The sequence below is a fragment of the Anolis sagrei genome, chromosome 5, assembly GCF_037176765.1.
Source record: "Anolis sagrei isolate rAnoSag1 chromosome 5, rAnoSag1.mat, whole genome shotgun sequence".
NCBI classification, from domain to species: Eukaryota; Metazoa; Chordata; class Lepidosauria; order Squamata; family Dactyloidae; genus Anolis; species Anolis sagrei.
In genome coordinates this window covers 105,796,336-105,813,004 of record NC_090025.1, presented here as the reverse complement: position 1 = coordinate 105,813,004, position 16,669 = coordinate 105,796,336, and the positions used below count along the sequence as shown (strand labels likewise).

The 16,669-nt window shown below is 42.8% G+C and overlaps 1 protein-coding gene across 2 annotated transcripts in view; it reads left to right on the top strand.

Moving 5' to 3' along the window:
• Positions 1 to 327: 327 nt before the first annotated feature.
• Positions 328 to 16,669, top strand: part of HTRA3 (HtrA serine peptidase 3) — a 35,123-nt gene continuing 18,781 nt past the window's right edge. For both annotated transcript variants that reach the window (XR_010910029.1, XM_060777999.2), the window contains exons 1-4: positions 328 to 784; positions 13,135 to 13,234; positions 13,686 to 13,908; positions 16,134 to 16,328. Coding sequence is in view for 1 of the 2 variants with exons in the window: in XM_060777999.2 (XP_060633982.2) it covers positions 379 to 784; positions 13,135 to 13,234; positions 13,686 to 13,908; positions 16,134 to 16,328 (924 nt within the window). In the remaining variant the exon portion in view is untranslated. The remainder of the gene's footprint in view (positions 785 to 13,134; positions 13,235 to 13,685; positions 13,909 to 16,133; positions 16,329 to 16,669) is intronic.

Genomic DNA, 16,669 nt, shown 5'->3' with positions numbered 1-16,669 from the left:
TCTACTGAACAAGCCAGTATCTGCCGCATACCAGTACTGCCATCTGTTGAGGAGTTCCAGGCAGCATGAGGAAGGTTGAGAAGAGAGCGTTGCCCTGGCTGCTTCTTCCACGTCGCCGCCGGGCCCTGCCCTCTCCTCTTCCTCCTCCTCCTCCTCCTCCGGCCCCAATCCGCCTCCTCCTGCCTCCTTGTTGTGTTGCCTCTGCGCGGGTTACTGTGGCTACTGAGTGTGAGACCTTCTCTCCCTCCCTCCGGCGGGACCAGCGCGGATTGGTGGCCGCTGCCCAACGCTGATTGGCCATCGCTGCCCCCCTGCCCCGCCCCTTCGGCCAGCCTGGCGTCCCGTCGGAGCCGGAGCCGGCGGTGCGTTGCGGGCGCGATGCGGGCGACGCTGCTGCTGCTGCTGGCGCTGCTGGCACTGGCGTCGGGCTCTCGGCCCGGGGGCGACCGCTGCCCGGCGCGCTGCGACGTCTCCCGCTGCCCGAGCCCCATCTGCCCCAGCGGCTACGTGCCCGACGGCTGCAACTGCTGCCTGGTGTGCGCGGCGGGCGAGGGCGAGGCGTGCGGGCGGGCGGATGACCCTCCTTGCGGAGAGGGGCTCCAGTGCCGCTCCTTCGAGCCCGAGCACGGCCGGGGCGCCTGCCAGTGCAAGCAGGGCGCCGCCGTCTGCGGCTCCGACGGCAGGACCTACGCCAACGCCTGCCGCCTCCAGTCCGCCGCCCGGCAAGCCCTGCAGCAGGGGAGGCCGCCCGTGCGCCACGTCCAGAAGGGCGCCTGCAGAGCCGGTAAGAGCGCCCTCCCTCCTTCCACGGGCAGCACCCCAGCCCCTCGCTCCTCACCTCCAAGGAAGCCCCGCTGGCGCAGTGGGTTACACCCTTGGGAAGACCGGACAGGTCAAAGTTTCACTGCGGATGAGCTCCCTCTGTCAGCTCCAGCTCTCCATGCTGGGACATGAGAGGAGCCTCCCACAAGGGTGGTAAAACATCAAAATATCCGAGCATCCCCTAGGCAACGTCCTTGCAGACGGCCAATTCTCTCACACCAGAAGCGACTTGCAGTTTCTTAAGTTGCTCCTGACACTACCAAAAAAAAAATCCTCTAAGCAGGCAGGATTGCTTTGATGGAGCTTAGCTCCACTGGAAATGCCTCCTGTAAAGCAAGCATGGGCAAACTTCAGCCCTCCAGGTGTTTTGGACTTCAACTCCCACAATTCCTATTTAAATAATTTCAATTGTGTCCTTTATATACAACTAGCTTGGAGACCTGGCGGTGCCCGGGTTATTTGAAAAAGGCATTGTGTGCCAAGGTTGATCTTTATTAGTTATTTATGTGGCTCGCAGTGCTCTCAGGAACTGTGAGTCCCATCATCCATGGCTCACCCTCCTCCAAAGAGCATCAGGATGTAGAGTGGGTCATGAGGGCTCTGTGTGCCAAGTTTGGTCTTGATCAGTCATTGGATGAAGGTTGCAGCGGTCTCGGGAAGTGAGTGAAGGTACTTCAAGTCCCATCATCTGTGGTCTGCCCTCCTCTAAACTGCAGTAGGATGTAGAGTAGGTCATGGGGGCTCTGTGTGCCAAGTTTGGTCTTGATCAGTCATTGGATGAGGGTTGCAGCGGTCTCGGGAAGTGAGTGAAGATACTGCAAGTCCCACCATCCATGGTCCATCCTCCTCCAAACAGCATCAGGATGTAGAGTGGGTCATAAGGGCTCTGTGTGCCAAGTTTGGTCTTGATCAGTCATTGGATGAGGGTTGCAGCGGTCTCAGGAAGTGAGTGAAGGTACTTCAAGTCCCATCATCTGTGGTCCGCCCTCCTCTAAACTGCAGTAGGATGTAGAGTGGGTCATGGGGGCTCTGTGTGCCAAGTTTGGTCTTGATCAGTCATTGCATGAGGGTCGCAGCGGTCTTGGGAAGTGAGTGGAGGTACTTCAAGTCCCATTACCCATGGTCCACCTCCAAACTGCAGTAGAATGTAGAGTGGGTCATAGGGGCTCTGTGTGCCAAGTTTGGCCTTTATCAGTCTTTGTTGTGTAGTGAGACACCTCTGAGGATGCCTGCCATAGATTCAGGCGAAATGTCAGGAGAGAATGCTTCTAGAACATGGCCATACAGCCCGAAAAACCTACAACAACCCAGTGATTCCAACCATGAAAGCCTTCGACAATTTTGAGGCAGTTTATTTCCCTTAAATAACACAGAAAGGAGAGTAGTATAATGGAGATGCCAACAGGCTTAGTAACTATTTGCCTCCTTGACCATGGTCTGCATTTATGAAGTTGAGCTGGAATCTCACCGCAAGGTTTTTGCTAAGGAACAAATCTGGAGGGCTTTAAACTCAGTTATGTGGATGTGAGAGAGATGGCGTTTTTGAGGGCAGGAGTTCGCAAGGTGCACGAGATTATAGCCCAACTGTGATAGAGATGTCTCCCCACTAAAACAAAGAGCATATGAAATAAACAGGATTGATTTCAGTTCTTAATATAGCAAACCAAATAAGCATCACTGAAACCTGGTGGCATAACTCTATTAATTGGCGCAGCGGGTTAAACTGCTGAGCTGCTGAATTTGCTGACTGAAAGGTTGCAGGTTCAAATCTGGGGAGCGGCGCAAGCTTCCGCTGTTAGCCCCAGCTTCTGCCAACCTAGCAGTTTAAAAACATGCAAATATGAGTAGATCAATAGGTACCGCTTTGGCGGGAAGGTAATGGCACTCCATGCAGTCATGCTGGCCACATGACCTTGGAGGCATTTATGGACAACGCCGGCTCTTCAGCTTAGAAATGGAGATGAGTACCAACCCCAGAGTCAGACACAACTCGACTTAATGTCAAGGGGAAACTTTTACCCTAACATATTTTTGAGAAATAGACCAAACAGGAAAGAAGGAGTAGTAGTATTATAAGTCAAGGATGTTTACACCTGTTAAGAAGTCCATGACTTCAATCTTGGAAGCTAATTTGAAAATATCCTAGTTTTAAAAAATACAGGGAAAAGAAAACACAGAGATACAGTTGGGGGGGGGGGGGTCTACTACAGTCTTCATATAATACTAAATACTTGGATGATGCCTTCCTAAAATAGAATATCATACATTCAGAAAGGGGAGATGTAGTAATATAGGGAGATTTCAGTTATCCTGATATTGTTGGAGGTCTAACGGCCCTTCCACACAGCCATATAATCCAGAACATCAAGGCAGCTATCCACAGGTTTTGCTTTGAACTGGTTTATCTGAGTTCACACTATCAATGTGGATTTAAACTGTGTGGACGGGTCAAATTCCTCCAAAAATATAGTTCCAATGAATTCCTCACTTACCTTGCAGACAGTTACATTGTACTAAAGATGGAAGTGGCAGGATCCTTAGGTGGGAGTGAGCATGTTCTCCTGGAATTTATTATACAGTAGAAAAGGGAAGCCAGTTATAGCCAGGCATGCCTTCTAGACTTTAAGAAAGTTAATTTCAATAAACTTAGAAGAATACTTGGTGTGATTCCATGGCCAGGAATACACAAAGAAAAGAAGGTTCATAATATTTTGGAAGTTCTTAAAGTGAGATATTGTTGGCACAAATTCATTAGTTCCATTAGAAGAAAAACTGGGTGGTGTCTAAAGAAACCAGGATAGATGTCTAAATAACTTTAAATTCAGTTGTGGTTTAAAAGACATGTACAAATAATGGAAAAACGGGGAAATCATCAAAGAGGAATTCAAATTAAAAGCAGCAGCATGTGTAGAGAGAATGTCAGAAAAATCTAAGAAATCAAGTAAGTACAGACTTGCTGGGTAGGTTAAAAACAATAAAAAGAACCTTTTTGGTTATACAGGGTGAGGCAGCATAAATTCCTTTTTTAAAATGCGCGCCATTCAGTCGGTTGAAGACATAGCGGAGCGCTAGTGGTCTCGTTCGAGAGGCAGGAGTACAAGGTTTTGTCCTGACACAGTTCAGTCGCCATCATGCGTTGGAACAGTGAGGAGTGTGCTTTTGCCGTTGAGGCCTACTTTTCGAGCGGATTTGGAGTGGCCAGCCCGCTCTTCAGATTTGGATCCTTGTGATTTATTTCTATGGGTTTTTTTGAAATCCCCTGTTTATGTGAACCGTCCAAGGACCCTACAAGATTGGAAGACCAACATCCAGGAAGAAATTGCCAACATAACGCCTGCTATGCTGGCAAGAGTCATGACAAACGCCAGAAATCGGTTTACTCAGTGTATGGAGAATGGGGGACGTCACCTACCTAATTTGTTCTTCAAAACTACATAAAACAAAACTTTAGGTATGCGCCTACATTATTAAAAAAATCTGATTCATACAATGGGTTTTATTAAGTTTTGAAAAAAGGAAGTTATGCTGCCTCACTCTGTATCTTTAGCTAAAGAAAGAACAAGGAAAAGGTAGAGCTGTTTCATGGAGAAGATGGAAAAATGTCTACTCCCAAAAGGAGACCAGTGGTCAGTCTGGGAAAAGTGGAGTAGGTGATGCAATATAGATAAGGTAAAGAAGTAGCTCAGGAATACCTGGCTACTTTAAACTGATTCTCCAGGGTCAAATGAATTGCATTGATGGGAATTTTAATAATAATAATAATCATCATCATCATCTTTATTTGTACCCCGCCACGATCTCCCCAAAGAGGACTCGGGGTGGCTAACGTGAGGCCAAGACCAAAATTACAGTACAGCAAAATAAAGTACAAAGAAGCAAAAATAACATTAAAAGAAATTCCTGAAATAACAAAATAAAATAAACAGTTACTAAATAACATGATAGAGAAATAGGACACAATGGACAGGCCAAAAAACTAAGAAATCAAATAAGTACAGACTGACAGATGTAACCTCAGAACCAGTGGCAATCATTGTTGAAAATTCCTGGAGAACAAGATATCCTAGCAGACTGAATGAAGTCAAGTGTAAAAAAAGTCAATCTGACATCAGTATAAAAGATTCTGCATCATATCATTAAACGGATAGCCTGTAATCATTTAAAAATGAATGTCGTGATCACTAAAAGGCAGCATGAGTTTCTCAAAAACATCTTATATCTGTGCTGATGGAGCTACAAGCTTAGTATCAGGCAGGAATGTTGTGAATGTAGCATATCTTAATTTAAGTAAGGCCTCTAACAAGGTGCTCTATGATAGTCTTGCAATGAAGCTCATAAAATGTGTGCTAACCAATGGTAGAGTTAGGTAGATGGCTGAACCCAAAGAGTGCTTGCTAATGGCTCCTCCTCATCCTGGAGGTCACCAATGGGGTCCCACAGGGTTCTGTGCTGGGCCTGATCCTATACAACACCTTATCAGTGAGTTGGATGATGGAATAGAAGACAAGCATATGATACTTGAGGATTGGTAATATTATTGCAGCAAGTGTGGTAACTGTGGGCTAGAGAGTGCTACAGCTTAGCTGGATTTGGATGACAGAGCAAATCCAGAGAATGATCAAGAATGGTTGGTCTTTGTCCTGGAGGGGAGTGACTACTGGGACACTGCAGAATTCTGTCCTGGGCCCAGTGTTGCTGAACATCTTTATAAATGACTTAGACAATGGAATAGAACGGGTTCCCAAACTGCGTTCTGTGGAATTATGTGGTTCTACAAAAACATCAGAGGGGTTCCATGAAAATTCTCAAAAACCAAATTTAAACTGGATTTTAAAATAAAACTAGAAGAGGCCAGCTATTTGTTTAGGACAGGATAATGTTGTTCATACTTTTTTCCAATTATAATTTTTTGGAAACTTCGCATCACTAGCTAGAAATATTGAAATTTGTCTCGCACCGAGCTAAAAATATTTTCTTTGGTGTCTGCCTGTAAGAGTAATATTGTTTGTGACGTTTACACACAAAAAAGACAATTTCACAGCTTGCCACAGAACTAATTCATGAAATTTTTATGTGAAAAATGGGCCGTAATTCTTTTTAAACTTCTAGTTTTTGAAATAATAAATTAAGTAACTTAATACAGTCTTAATAATAATACACTTTATTTGTATTCTGCTTTATCTCCTTGGTAAGACTCAGAGCGGATTGCAGTACACATATAAGGCAAACATTCAATGCTTTTTTACTTGACGAACAATGACCTACATTACACAGATAACGTAAAGGCCTTCCCCTTTTCATTTCCGATATCTGGAGGCGCTGCTCAACTTCCGGCCATGGGGTGGTGCTCTTGTTCCATTTCTAAGCCAAGGAGCCTCCTGCGCATAGACATCTTTTTGCCAAGATGTCTGCATGGGGCACCCTTTTACCTTCCTGCCGAGGCAATACCTATTGATCTACTTGAATTTCATGCTTTTGAACTGCTAGGTAGGCAGAAGCTAGGACTGACAGTTGAGAGCGTGCCCTAACTTGCAACTTTTCCTGCAGGAAGTGGCCTTAACCGCTGTGCTGTCATGGTCCCTACAAGCCTTGGTCATTCTGTGTCAAAATTTCTGATATAATATTAGAAAACTGGTGAGAAAACCTGTATTTTAGGGTGTATGTACACTGTAGAACTAATGCAATTTCACACCTTTAACTGCCAAGGCTCTGTGAAATGGAATCATTTGTGTTGTAGTTCTACACTACCTGTAGCCTTCTCTGCCAAATTAGAAAAACTATAATTCCCAAGATTCCACAGCATTGAGCCTTGCCAGTTAAATGGTGCCGAGCTACATTAATTCTATAGTGTCGATGCGCATTGAGAATTGAAGTGGTTAGGAATGTAGAGATTGAATGAGTGGATTTTACAGCGTTTTAAATTGCAAGAATAGCAATGAATAAAAAGGTGGCAGTGGAATTAAATGGACATCAGAAAATGATAGTGTAATTTAAAGGCAATGTTAAAATCTGTAGTGTCATTCTCTTAGAATGGTTGAGAGTACCTGTTATTTACTCTGTCATATTTTCCTCATATGTAGTAATACACAGTAGTTTCTCAGCTTTCAGTTTAATACAGGATCACTGACTTATGCTGAAACAATTAAAAATCCTCACCATCATCTTGAACAGAAGCCATAAACTATTTGAAGGCTGTTGCATGAGGTCATATTTTGAACGAAGAAAGGATTGAAAGAGGCAACACTGGCCCATGCAAACCTGAAGCCCCTGTAACAAATGATCCTTTGCTTTTCACAAATTGCTATAGCAGGCCTATGATCTGGATCGAAACTCTGGCAGGAGGAGAGGAGAGCAAGAGCCAAAGAAGGGGTGTTAACCCTTTGTACCCAGGATCATTCTATTCCAGTTTTCCCTCCCGTGTTTGCAGTTTGCATTACTTTATCTGGTTTAAGCAATGACAATGTGTAGCAGGTTGATGAGGAAACTGCTGCAGAATTAAAATTTATGTGCAATTCCACCCCGAAAAATGAAGTGAGGGGCCCTTCAACCATCTTTCTTTTCCTGCAGGGTGAACAAGAATGCTCTCTTATGAAATCTAAACATTAGAACTGGGGTGCAAAACGACTGGAATTTTCTCAGATGAATGATCTGTTTGTTCCAAAGCCACTTGATGGAATACCTGCAAAGCATAGTAGCATGTACAACCAGCAATACGCAAGGGAATGTGAGGCCCTGGAATTAGATGATGAACTTGAAGTTACCCTTGAGTGAGCCTATTCAGTGGGCCTATTATGCACGCTTTCACAAACTCTAACCCATTTCTAGTTTTAACAAAATATTTTTAGCTTCTGCTGATTTTGTCCTTAATTGTGGCAGACTGTTTAAATGGGGAAGTGGTGGGATAAGCGTTTGGTTGACAGACACAAGAAGATCAGAGTTTGCAGTTGTATCCCTTTTGTCATAAATGGCCATGAAAAAGAGCAAGCAGATTAGCAGCATGGGTTTAGTAACCTTCCTTTTGGGGACAAATAGATCCAATGGTGGGGAAACTTTTCTGGAAAACCCTCTGGTATGTGCCTAAGGCTGGATCTACACTGCCCTATATCCCAGGATCTGATCCCAGATTATCTGATTTGAACTGGATTATATGAATCTACACTTCCAGATAATCTGAGATGCAGAAATATAATCATAGAATCATAGAGTTGGAAGAGATCTCATGGCCATCCAGTCCAATCCCCTGCCAAGAAGCAAGAAAATTGTATTCAAAGCACTCCTGACAGATGGCCATCCAGTCTCTGTTTAAAAGCTTCCAAAGAAGGAGCCTCCACCACACTCCGGGGCAGAGAGTTCCACTGTTGAACGACTCTTACAGTCAGGAAGTTCCGCATCCTAGTCTCCATGACAGCAGAAAACAAGCTTGCTCTCTCCTTCCTATGACTTCCTCTCACGTATTTATACATGGCTATCATGTCTCCTCTCAGCCTTCTCTTCTTCAGGCTGAACATGTCCAGCTCTTTCAGCCGTTCCTCACAGGGCATGTTCTCCAGACCCTTGATCATTTTAGCCGCCCTCCTCTGGACACATTCCAGCTTGTCAATATCTCTCTTCAGTTGTTAATATCTCTCTTCAAATAAGCTGTGATCAGATCCTGAGATATAGAGAAGTGCAGATCCAGCCCTAATGGACTATATGTTTCTTCCCTTTTGAAGTATTTATCACCCTCTTTATTTGCAGCACTAACGCACTGTAAAGTAGAAATGATATTTTTAGAAAACAATATGTCTTCTTGGGACGTGAGAGCTTAAAGTGTTCTGAAAAAATTCCATTTCTAGTTCAGAATAGTGATGTCTTCTTGGGCCAGAGAGCAGATGGGCTTTTCCAGTCAAGCAAAACAAACACGTAATGTCTTTAGAAAAAGAAAAACATTTTCCTGCCTCTTCTGGGAACCTTGTATGGTGTTAATTATGCTTTTTACTCCTTTTTGAGCAAACAGGAGCACCTAGAATAAGCATTATGCCAGAAAAACAAAAACATCCTGGCACTTAAAAATAATTTGTAACTTTAAAAAAGTAAGTAGTCCAATTGAAAAAAGTGATCCAACTAAACTTCTTAAGAAATTGCTTGAGCTGTTTCTGAGAGCTTTTTTGCCCCTCTGAGTCATCCACACCTGGACAGATAGTTCATGGCCCAAAATCAGTTTCATGGTTATTTCACTTCAGTTTTTTTGCAGACCGGTGTGCAAAAGCATAACTAGGCACCATCCCTTACCAGCCTCTCCTGATACTCCCTCGCTCTTTGGTATCCCAAGTTTTGGAATTATTTTGCCTTTTTATTGCACCTTCCCTTGCCACCATTACTTGAGAATAGCATTCTTGCTTTTTGACTGGAGATTTTTTTTGTTTTCTGTAAAACTTATGGCAACATCCTGTACAACCCTTAATTGAAACTCTACTGGTAGCTCCTTATCAGGCATGTAGCCGGGGGGTGGGGGGGCTTGAGGGACTTCAGCCCCTGAAATTCTCAGGGTGGTCCACAAGAAGGCCTTACTGGTACATTATTTAAACTGTTATGTTTATTCATATCATGATCTAATCACCATACTCAATATATCCCATATATGCATGTGGGTATTGGGGTAACGATACAAAAGGTTTGCTAGGGTAGACCCTCTTTCATTCAGACTCAGCCCCTCCGAATCAAACTCACCCCCCCCCCCCCCCCGGAATCAAAATCCTGGCTACGGGTCTCCTCCTTATTGAGACTAACTGGAAAACAAAAGGTGACTGTCAACTTGGATAGCCTAGTTTGAGTATACCCATGGTTCCCTTTTGCTACGCACTTCTGGTTCAACATATTTATGGTTGTGCTGTCTGCTTCATAGTAGTTTTCTGAGGAAATGTATGAAAAAAAATGGGACCAAGTAAGCTTGAAAAGACATTTCAAGACTTATTTTTCCTTCTTGGGAGAAGGAAAGAAAATTCAACTTCACTCTCTGATTTCTAACACCAAGTCAATGGACAAAGCAGTTGTGCAAAGCGCATGCCTGAAATAGAAAGAAATATTAGTTTTTTATTCAATACTCTGCACTGATTCATTGGTTTTCCTGCGTGTCTTCAAGTTGTTTCTGACCCAAAACAAACCTATCACAATAATTGCTTGGGAAGATAATTTTAGAAGCATTGCCATTGCATGTAGCCGGGGGGGGGGGGGCCTTGAGGGGCTTGAGGGGCTTAACACCCCCCCCCCCCCGAAATTCTCATGGTGGTTCGCGAAAAGGCCTTACTGGTGCATTATTTAAACTGTTATGTTTATTCATATCATGATCTGATCACCATAATCAATATATCCCATATGCATGGGAGTATTGGGGTAATGATACAGAAGGTTTGCTAGGCTAGACCCTCTTTCACTCAGACTCAGCCCCCCCCCCAAAACTCAGCCCCCCCACCCCCCCCCCAACCCCCCCCCCCCAAACGAAATCCTGGCTACGGGCCTCTTGCAGTGGATAAAGTGTGACTTGCGCAAGGTGGGTTTCATGGCTAAGCCAAGATTCAAACTCTGATCTCTAGAGTCATAATCTAATCTAATGTTCAAACCACAACACCGTACTGGCTCTTCTGTACTTAAAATGCTATATTTAGTCACATATAAGTTAGAAATTTGAGTGGACCCCCCCCCCCCCCCAAAAAAAAAACACATAGGTTTTCAATGTGAGTATTGTACCTAGACTCATATAAAAAAGGAACCATCAATTTCCCTGAGTAAAATGGCAGAAGGCCCTTTCAACTATTAGCTAGGAAACTGATGGGAACAGTGCCCAGGATCAGGTGGGGAAGCTTGCCAGCTTTTTCCTCTCCATAGAATGAAACCCAGCATATCTGTGGGTCATATTAAAATCTTTCATTTTGCCCAAAAACTTGCCCTCAATTACATGACGTCAACACATACACAGGTATACACGTTATTTAATACTTGTCTCTCTTCTCTTCCTCTCACTTTTAATGACCAATCTGGTTCATGATCAAAATATGGAGAGGATAGAATTATCAGGCCATCAAATACACTTTTCATGTGAAGTTGGGGGAGGAAAGTAACCTGTTTTGTCATCTGAGGTCATGTTACCAGTACCAGTGATAACAGAACATCACTGTTGCATGGTGAAGCCACTATTGCTGGCTCACTGCAATTATTTTTTTAAAAAACCCAAATACTAGAATACCTAAACAGAAATAGAGAAAGGACCACACACACTTGCAAATGTATCATGTGGTTTGCTAGGATCTCAGATGTTGTAGTCAAAAGCCCTTCTTTCCTAAAGCTATGTTTTACACTTGGTGATTCACTGCAAAGTTGTGTTTTGAAGTACTGTGCAGGATATAAACATTCTGCACAGTACTTTTAGACATATGTAGACACATGACCTTGGGTCAATCGGTTTGTCTAACCAAACCACCTTCGTATAACTTCTGTGAAGATCAGATGACGTGGGGTAGGGAATCGTATGCTGCTCATGGAAAGAAAGATGGGACACACATATATAATCTTCAAATAATAACTTATAGGAAAGTGATATTCACTCTAAGTATAACAGAAGTCTGCATTTTTCATGGAGGTGTCTGTGTAAGATTCCTCTTCAAAAACAGCTAAGGATTGTGTGTCTCCTCTGAATGAATGGCTGCAGGAACTGGATGGAGAAAAACAAATTTAAACTAAATCCATATAAGACAGAGGTGCATACAGAAGTGAACATATTACACCTATACTAAAAGTACTCTACTGATTGTCAATTTCTGGACAAGGTACAAAGTGTTGGTTTTGACCTTTAAATTTATTTATTTATTTTTATTTACAGTATTTATGTAAATTCCGCCCTTCTCATCTTGAAGGGGACTCAGGGCGAATCACAGAACACATATACGGCAAACATTCAATATCGATTATACAATGACAAGGCAGATAACAGATAGAGTTATTACATAGGCTTTCCCCCATTTTTCAGCATCTTTGGAGGATGTGCTCAGTTCTGGCCACAGGGGGGTGATGTCGCGCCATTTCCTTGCCAAAGAGATTTCTTTGTTCATAAACTTTCCTTCTTTTGCTTAAATGCCATATCTAAAATACCTCCCCGCTTAATGCAGTTCCTATTGATCTACTCACATTGTGTTTTTGATCCGCTAGATGGGCGAAGAGCTGGGCTGAAGGTCAGGAGCTCACCCTGACCCGGCTTCAAACTGTCATTCCTTTTGGTTGGCAAGATTTACTGTAGCTGCAGCTGATGATTAATCTGCTGTGCTAAAGCCCTACATGTTTTGGATCCAGGTTACCTATAGGATTCCTTTCTCCTGTACAATCCGCCCTGTGAACCTAGATCCTCTGGGGGACATTTACCTTAACCATCCAGAAGCCAACTGGCAAGTGTCATTCAGAGGATCTTTTTACTGCCACACCCCAGACAGTAGAATGACCTACCAAAAGAGATTTGACAGCTAAACAAGCTCTCAGAATGTAAAACACATTAAAGACCTTATGGCAGGTCAAATCAATCAATTTTAATCTATGAATTTTAAATTTACATTTTTTTAGTATTGATTTTTTTCCCATGTCAGGAGCGACTTGAGAAACTGCAAGTCGCTTCTGGTGTGAGCGACATTGCCCAGGGGACAAGGACATTGCCCAGGGGATGCCCAGATGTTTTATCATCCTGTGGGAGGCTTCTCTTATGTCTTTGCATGGAGAGCTAGAGCTGATGGATGGACCTCATCCATATTCTCCCTGGATTCGAACCTCTTACCTATCGGTCTTTAGTCCTGCCGGCACAAGGGTTTAACACATTACGCCATTGGGAGCTCCATTAGTGGTGTAATGGGTTAAACCCTTGTGACGGATGAACTGATGACTGAAAGGTCGGCAGTTCAAATCTGGGGAGCAAGGTGAGTTTCCATCTGTCAGCTCCAGCTTTCCATGCGGGGACATGAGAGAAGCCTCCCACAGGGTGGTAAAGCATCCGGACATCCCCATGGCAACATCCTTGCAAATGGCTAATTCTCTCACACTAGAAGCAACTTGCAGTATCTCAAGTCACTCATGACATGAAGAAAAAGGTGTTTTGATCTTTGTTCTATTTTTTTAATATATGTATTTAATGGTCCTTTGTTTTATCAATGTATTTTAACAGTATACCTGCCTCAATCCATGAGGAGAGATGGGTAACAAATATAATCTGTTATTATTGGCGTTAGGATTATTTTTCTACATATGATAAAATGTGCTAATTTCTTAAGAGATGTCCACTTCTCTTTGCTAGTACAGGTCACCAGCAGCTGAACAGCCCACGGTTTAGGTTTAACTTCATTGCAGATGTGGTGGAGAAGATAGCACCAGCAGTTGTCCATATTGAACTTTTCCTGCGGTGAGTTAGTTGCATTTTAGGAGTAAAAATTGTAGTAGTTTTGTCCAAATTGTATTTTTGTTTATTTTTACTAGCATCCCCTGCATGATAACAGTGTCTCTGGGTTGTGTCACTTAGGTTTTCCAAAATTCTTTCACGGTATTCATTGAAAGTAAATGAAAGTTCTATCCAGGAAGATAGTTGCTTCGTGCAAAATATTTCATGTTTCAGATTTTTATGGTTCTGTTATCTCTTCAATATCTTAAACCAGAAGGTTGCTTTTAATTTACATGTATCGTGGATTTCTTCATCTCTTAGGGCATCTTAACAACTCCACAGTTTCAGCAATATTTATAGATAAACGACAGTTTTCTTTGGATACTTCTGGGAAAATAATGCAGATGATTGCATTACTTCAGTTTTTCTGGAAACTGCTTTAACTTTATGGCTTCTTTTTCTTCATTTTTAACAGGCACCCTCTGTTTGGTCACAATGTTCCTCTTTCCAGTGGATCTGGGTTTATTATGTCAGATACAGGTTTAATTGTGACCAATGCCCATGTTGTGTCTAGCAGTAGTACGGTGACTGGGCGGCAACAGTTAAAAGTGCAATTACAAGATGGAGATACTTACGAAGCAAAAATCAAAGACATTGATAAGAAGTCTGACATAGCAACAATAAAGATCAATCCACGGGTAAGTAGAGAAACGGTATCTACAATGTACCACAGGGTTCAGTCGGTTCAGATTTAGGTTGACCGTGAACGAGGGCCGGGTAAATGACCTTGGAGGGCCGTATCCGGCCTACGGGCCATAGTTTGAGGACCTCAAACTGTTTAAACAGAGGGCCAAGTCACAGTACCTCAAACTGTTGGAGGGCCGGATTATAATTTGAAAAAACATATGAATGAATTCCTATGCACACTGTACATATCTTATTTGTAGTTGAAAAACACTGAAAAACAATACAATAATTAAAATGAAGAACAAATTTAACAAATATAAACTTATTAGTATTTCAGTGGGAAGTGTGAGTCTGCTTTTGGCTGATGAGATATAATTGTTGTTGTTGTTGTGTGCTTTCAAGTCGGTTCAGACTTAGGTTGACCCTGAACGAGGGCCGGGTAAATGACCTTGGAGGGCCGTATCTGGCCCACAGGCCATAGTTTGAGGACCTCTGATGTACCGTATGTGCAGTTTCTCGGAAACCAGGAGTGTAGTTTGGTAGGAGGACATATGTAACCAAATGCCACTACTCATTTTTCCCCATCCTTCTTCACACCGTATTTATCATTTTCCTAGAGAATGAGGAAAACAAAAGCAGGAGGAGGAGCAGCTCTGGCTGGATCTACACTGCCCTATATACCAGTATCTGATCCCAGATTATCTTCTTATCCCAGATTATCTGGCAGTGTAGACTAATATAATCCAGTTCAGAGCAGATAATCTGGGATCTGATCCTGGGATATAGGGCAGTGCAAATCCAGCCTAAGTTTATTGTTCACCTATTATTTTTTTCTTTAATAGTCATGGTTAAGAAAAGAAACCTATTCAGCTTGATAATGTCTTGCTGCCATAAGAAGTAACTGAACAAATGTGCTCATGTTCCTTTCTCTGTTTACTCATCCAAATTTTCCTTTCCCTTGAATAGTTTTTATAACTTGAGAATGGCGTTTTCTTGATTTATATGTTGTTCATGGGTATTTGGGAATTCGGGAACAGCATCCAACATTAATTGTGGATTAGAGTAAGAGAATTGGAACAGATCCTGAACAAACCCAATGATAAGAGCAGGATATTAGTAGTTTGCTTAGGATCTGTTCCAAACTCTTACTTACATTTCGAGACCATCGTAATGCTTTTTTTCCCTCCCAACCTTTCTGCAACATTGGATAAATTAAGTCTCTGTGGCCAGACAGATTGAGACCCAAATTATCAGTTTGATTGGGCCAAAGGGACAGAGGATCAAGTTTGGAAAGTGGCATCCAGCAAACCAGATAATGGTAACATGGACTCAAATTTTAGACTGTTTAATGTGTAGCATGCAGCTTTATATCTCGTTTTCACTTAGGCCTCTTCCACATAGCTGAATAGTAAAAGGTAAAGGATGTCCCCTGACATTGTCCTGTCATGTCTGACTCTGGGGTGTGGTGCTCATCTCCATTTCTAAGCCAAAGAGCTGGCGTTGTCCGTAGACACCTCCAAAGTTATGTGACCGGCATGTCTGCATGGAGCGCCATTACCTTCCCGCCGGAGCGGTACCTATTGATCTACTCACATTTGCATGTTTTCGAACTTCTAGGTTGGCAGAAGCTAGGGCTGACAGCGGAAGCTCACACCTCTCCCCAGAATCGAACCTGTGACCTTTCGGTCAACAAGCTCAGCGCTTTAACCCACTGCGTCACCAGGGGCCACACATGGCTGAATAAAATCCCACATTTTCTGATTTGAACTGGGATATTTGGCAGTGTGGACTCGGATATTCCAGTTCAAACCAGATATTGTGGGTTTTTCTGCCTTGATATTCTGGGTTATATGGCTGTTTGGAAGAGGCCTTGACTAATTCTGTAGCCATCATAGATAATGAGGGTGTTTTAAACCTTCCCCTATCTATCGTATTTATTTAAATGATTGCATTCCTTTTAGAATACATGTGGTTAAATTTATTTATTTATTTAAAACTTTTATATCCCAATCTCCTCTACCTCCGTAGAGGGACTACGGAGGTAGAGAAGGACTCAATTGGTGCCTCAATTGGTGCCAATCCATGCCAAAGTTTTGATTTAAATGTTGTCTAGAGTAAGAAATGAGAGATAAATAGCTTTTTGTCATAAGAGCATTATTTGCCGTTTGGCAAAACTTCCTATAGTTCATTATATTCCTTTACGTACGTTAGAATTGTGATCTGTGTTTTCTTCCAGAAAAAGCTGCCTGCCCTGTCAATCGGACAGTCTGGTGATCTGAGGCCTGGGGAATTTGTGGTGGCGATGGGGAGCCCTTTTGCCTTACAAAATACTGTGACAACAGGCATTGTCAGTACAGCTCAACGAGACGGGAAGGAGCTGGGCTTGAAGGATTCAGATATGGATTACATTCAGACAGATGCTATTATCAATGTGAGTAAACACATGTGGCCTTTTAAAAATGTTATACACGTAAGGACCTTCACATTTTTCACTTGCTTTTGTAGAAATGTTGAAAAAGAGCATAGCCCAAGGTCAGGAATTATGTGGCTTTGTAGATGTTGTTGAAGTGAAACTTTTTTAGCCCCAGTCAGCACAGCTAGGGTTGAGAAATGCTGAGGATTGCAGTTTACCAGCTTGTGGAAGGCTTTCCAATCTTTATCATTGCATAAGATCACCACTTTGAAGAATCTGTATATGTACTTTGAGGACAAATTATGATTTTAGCTCCAGTCTCTATTCACTAATTGGCTTAACTTGACTCATTCATGTCC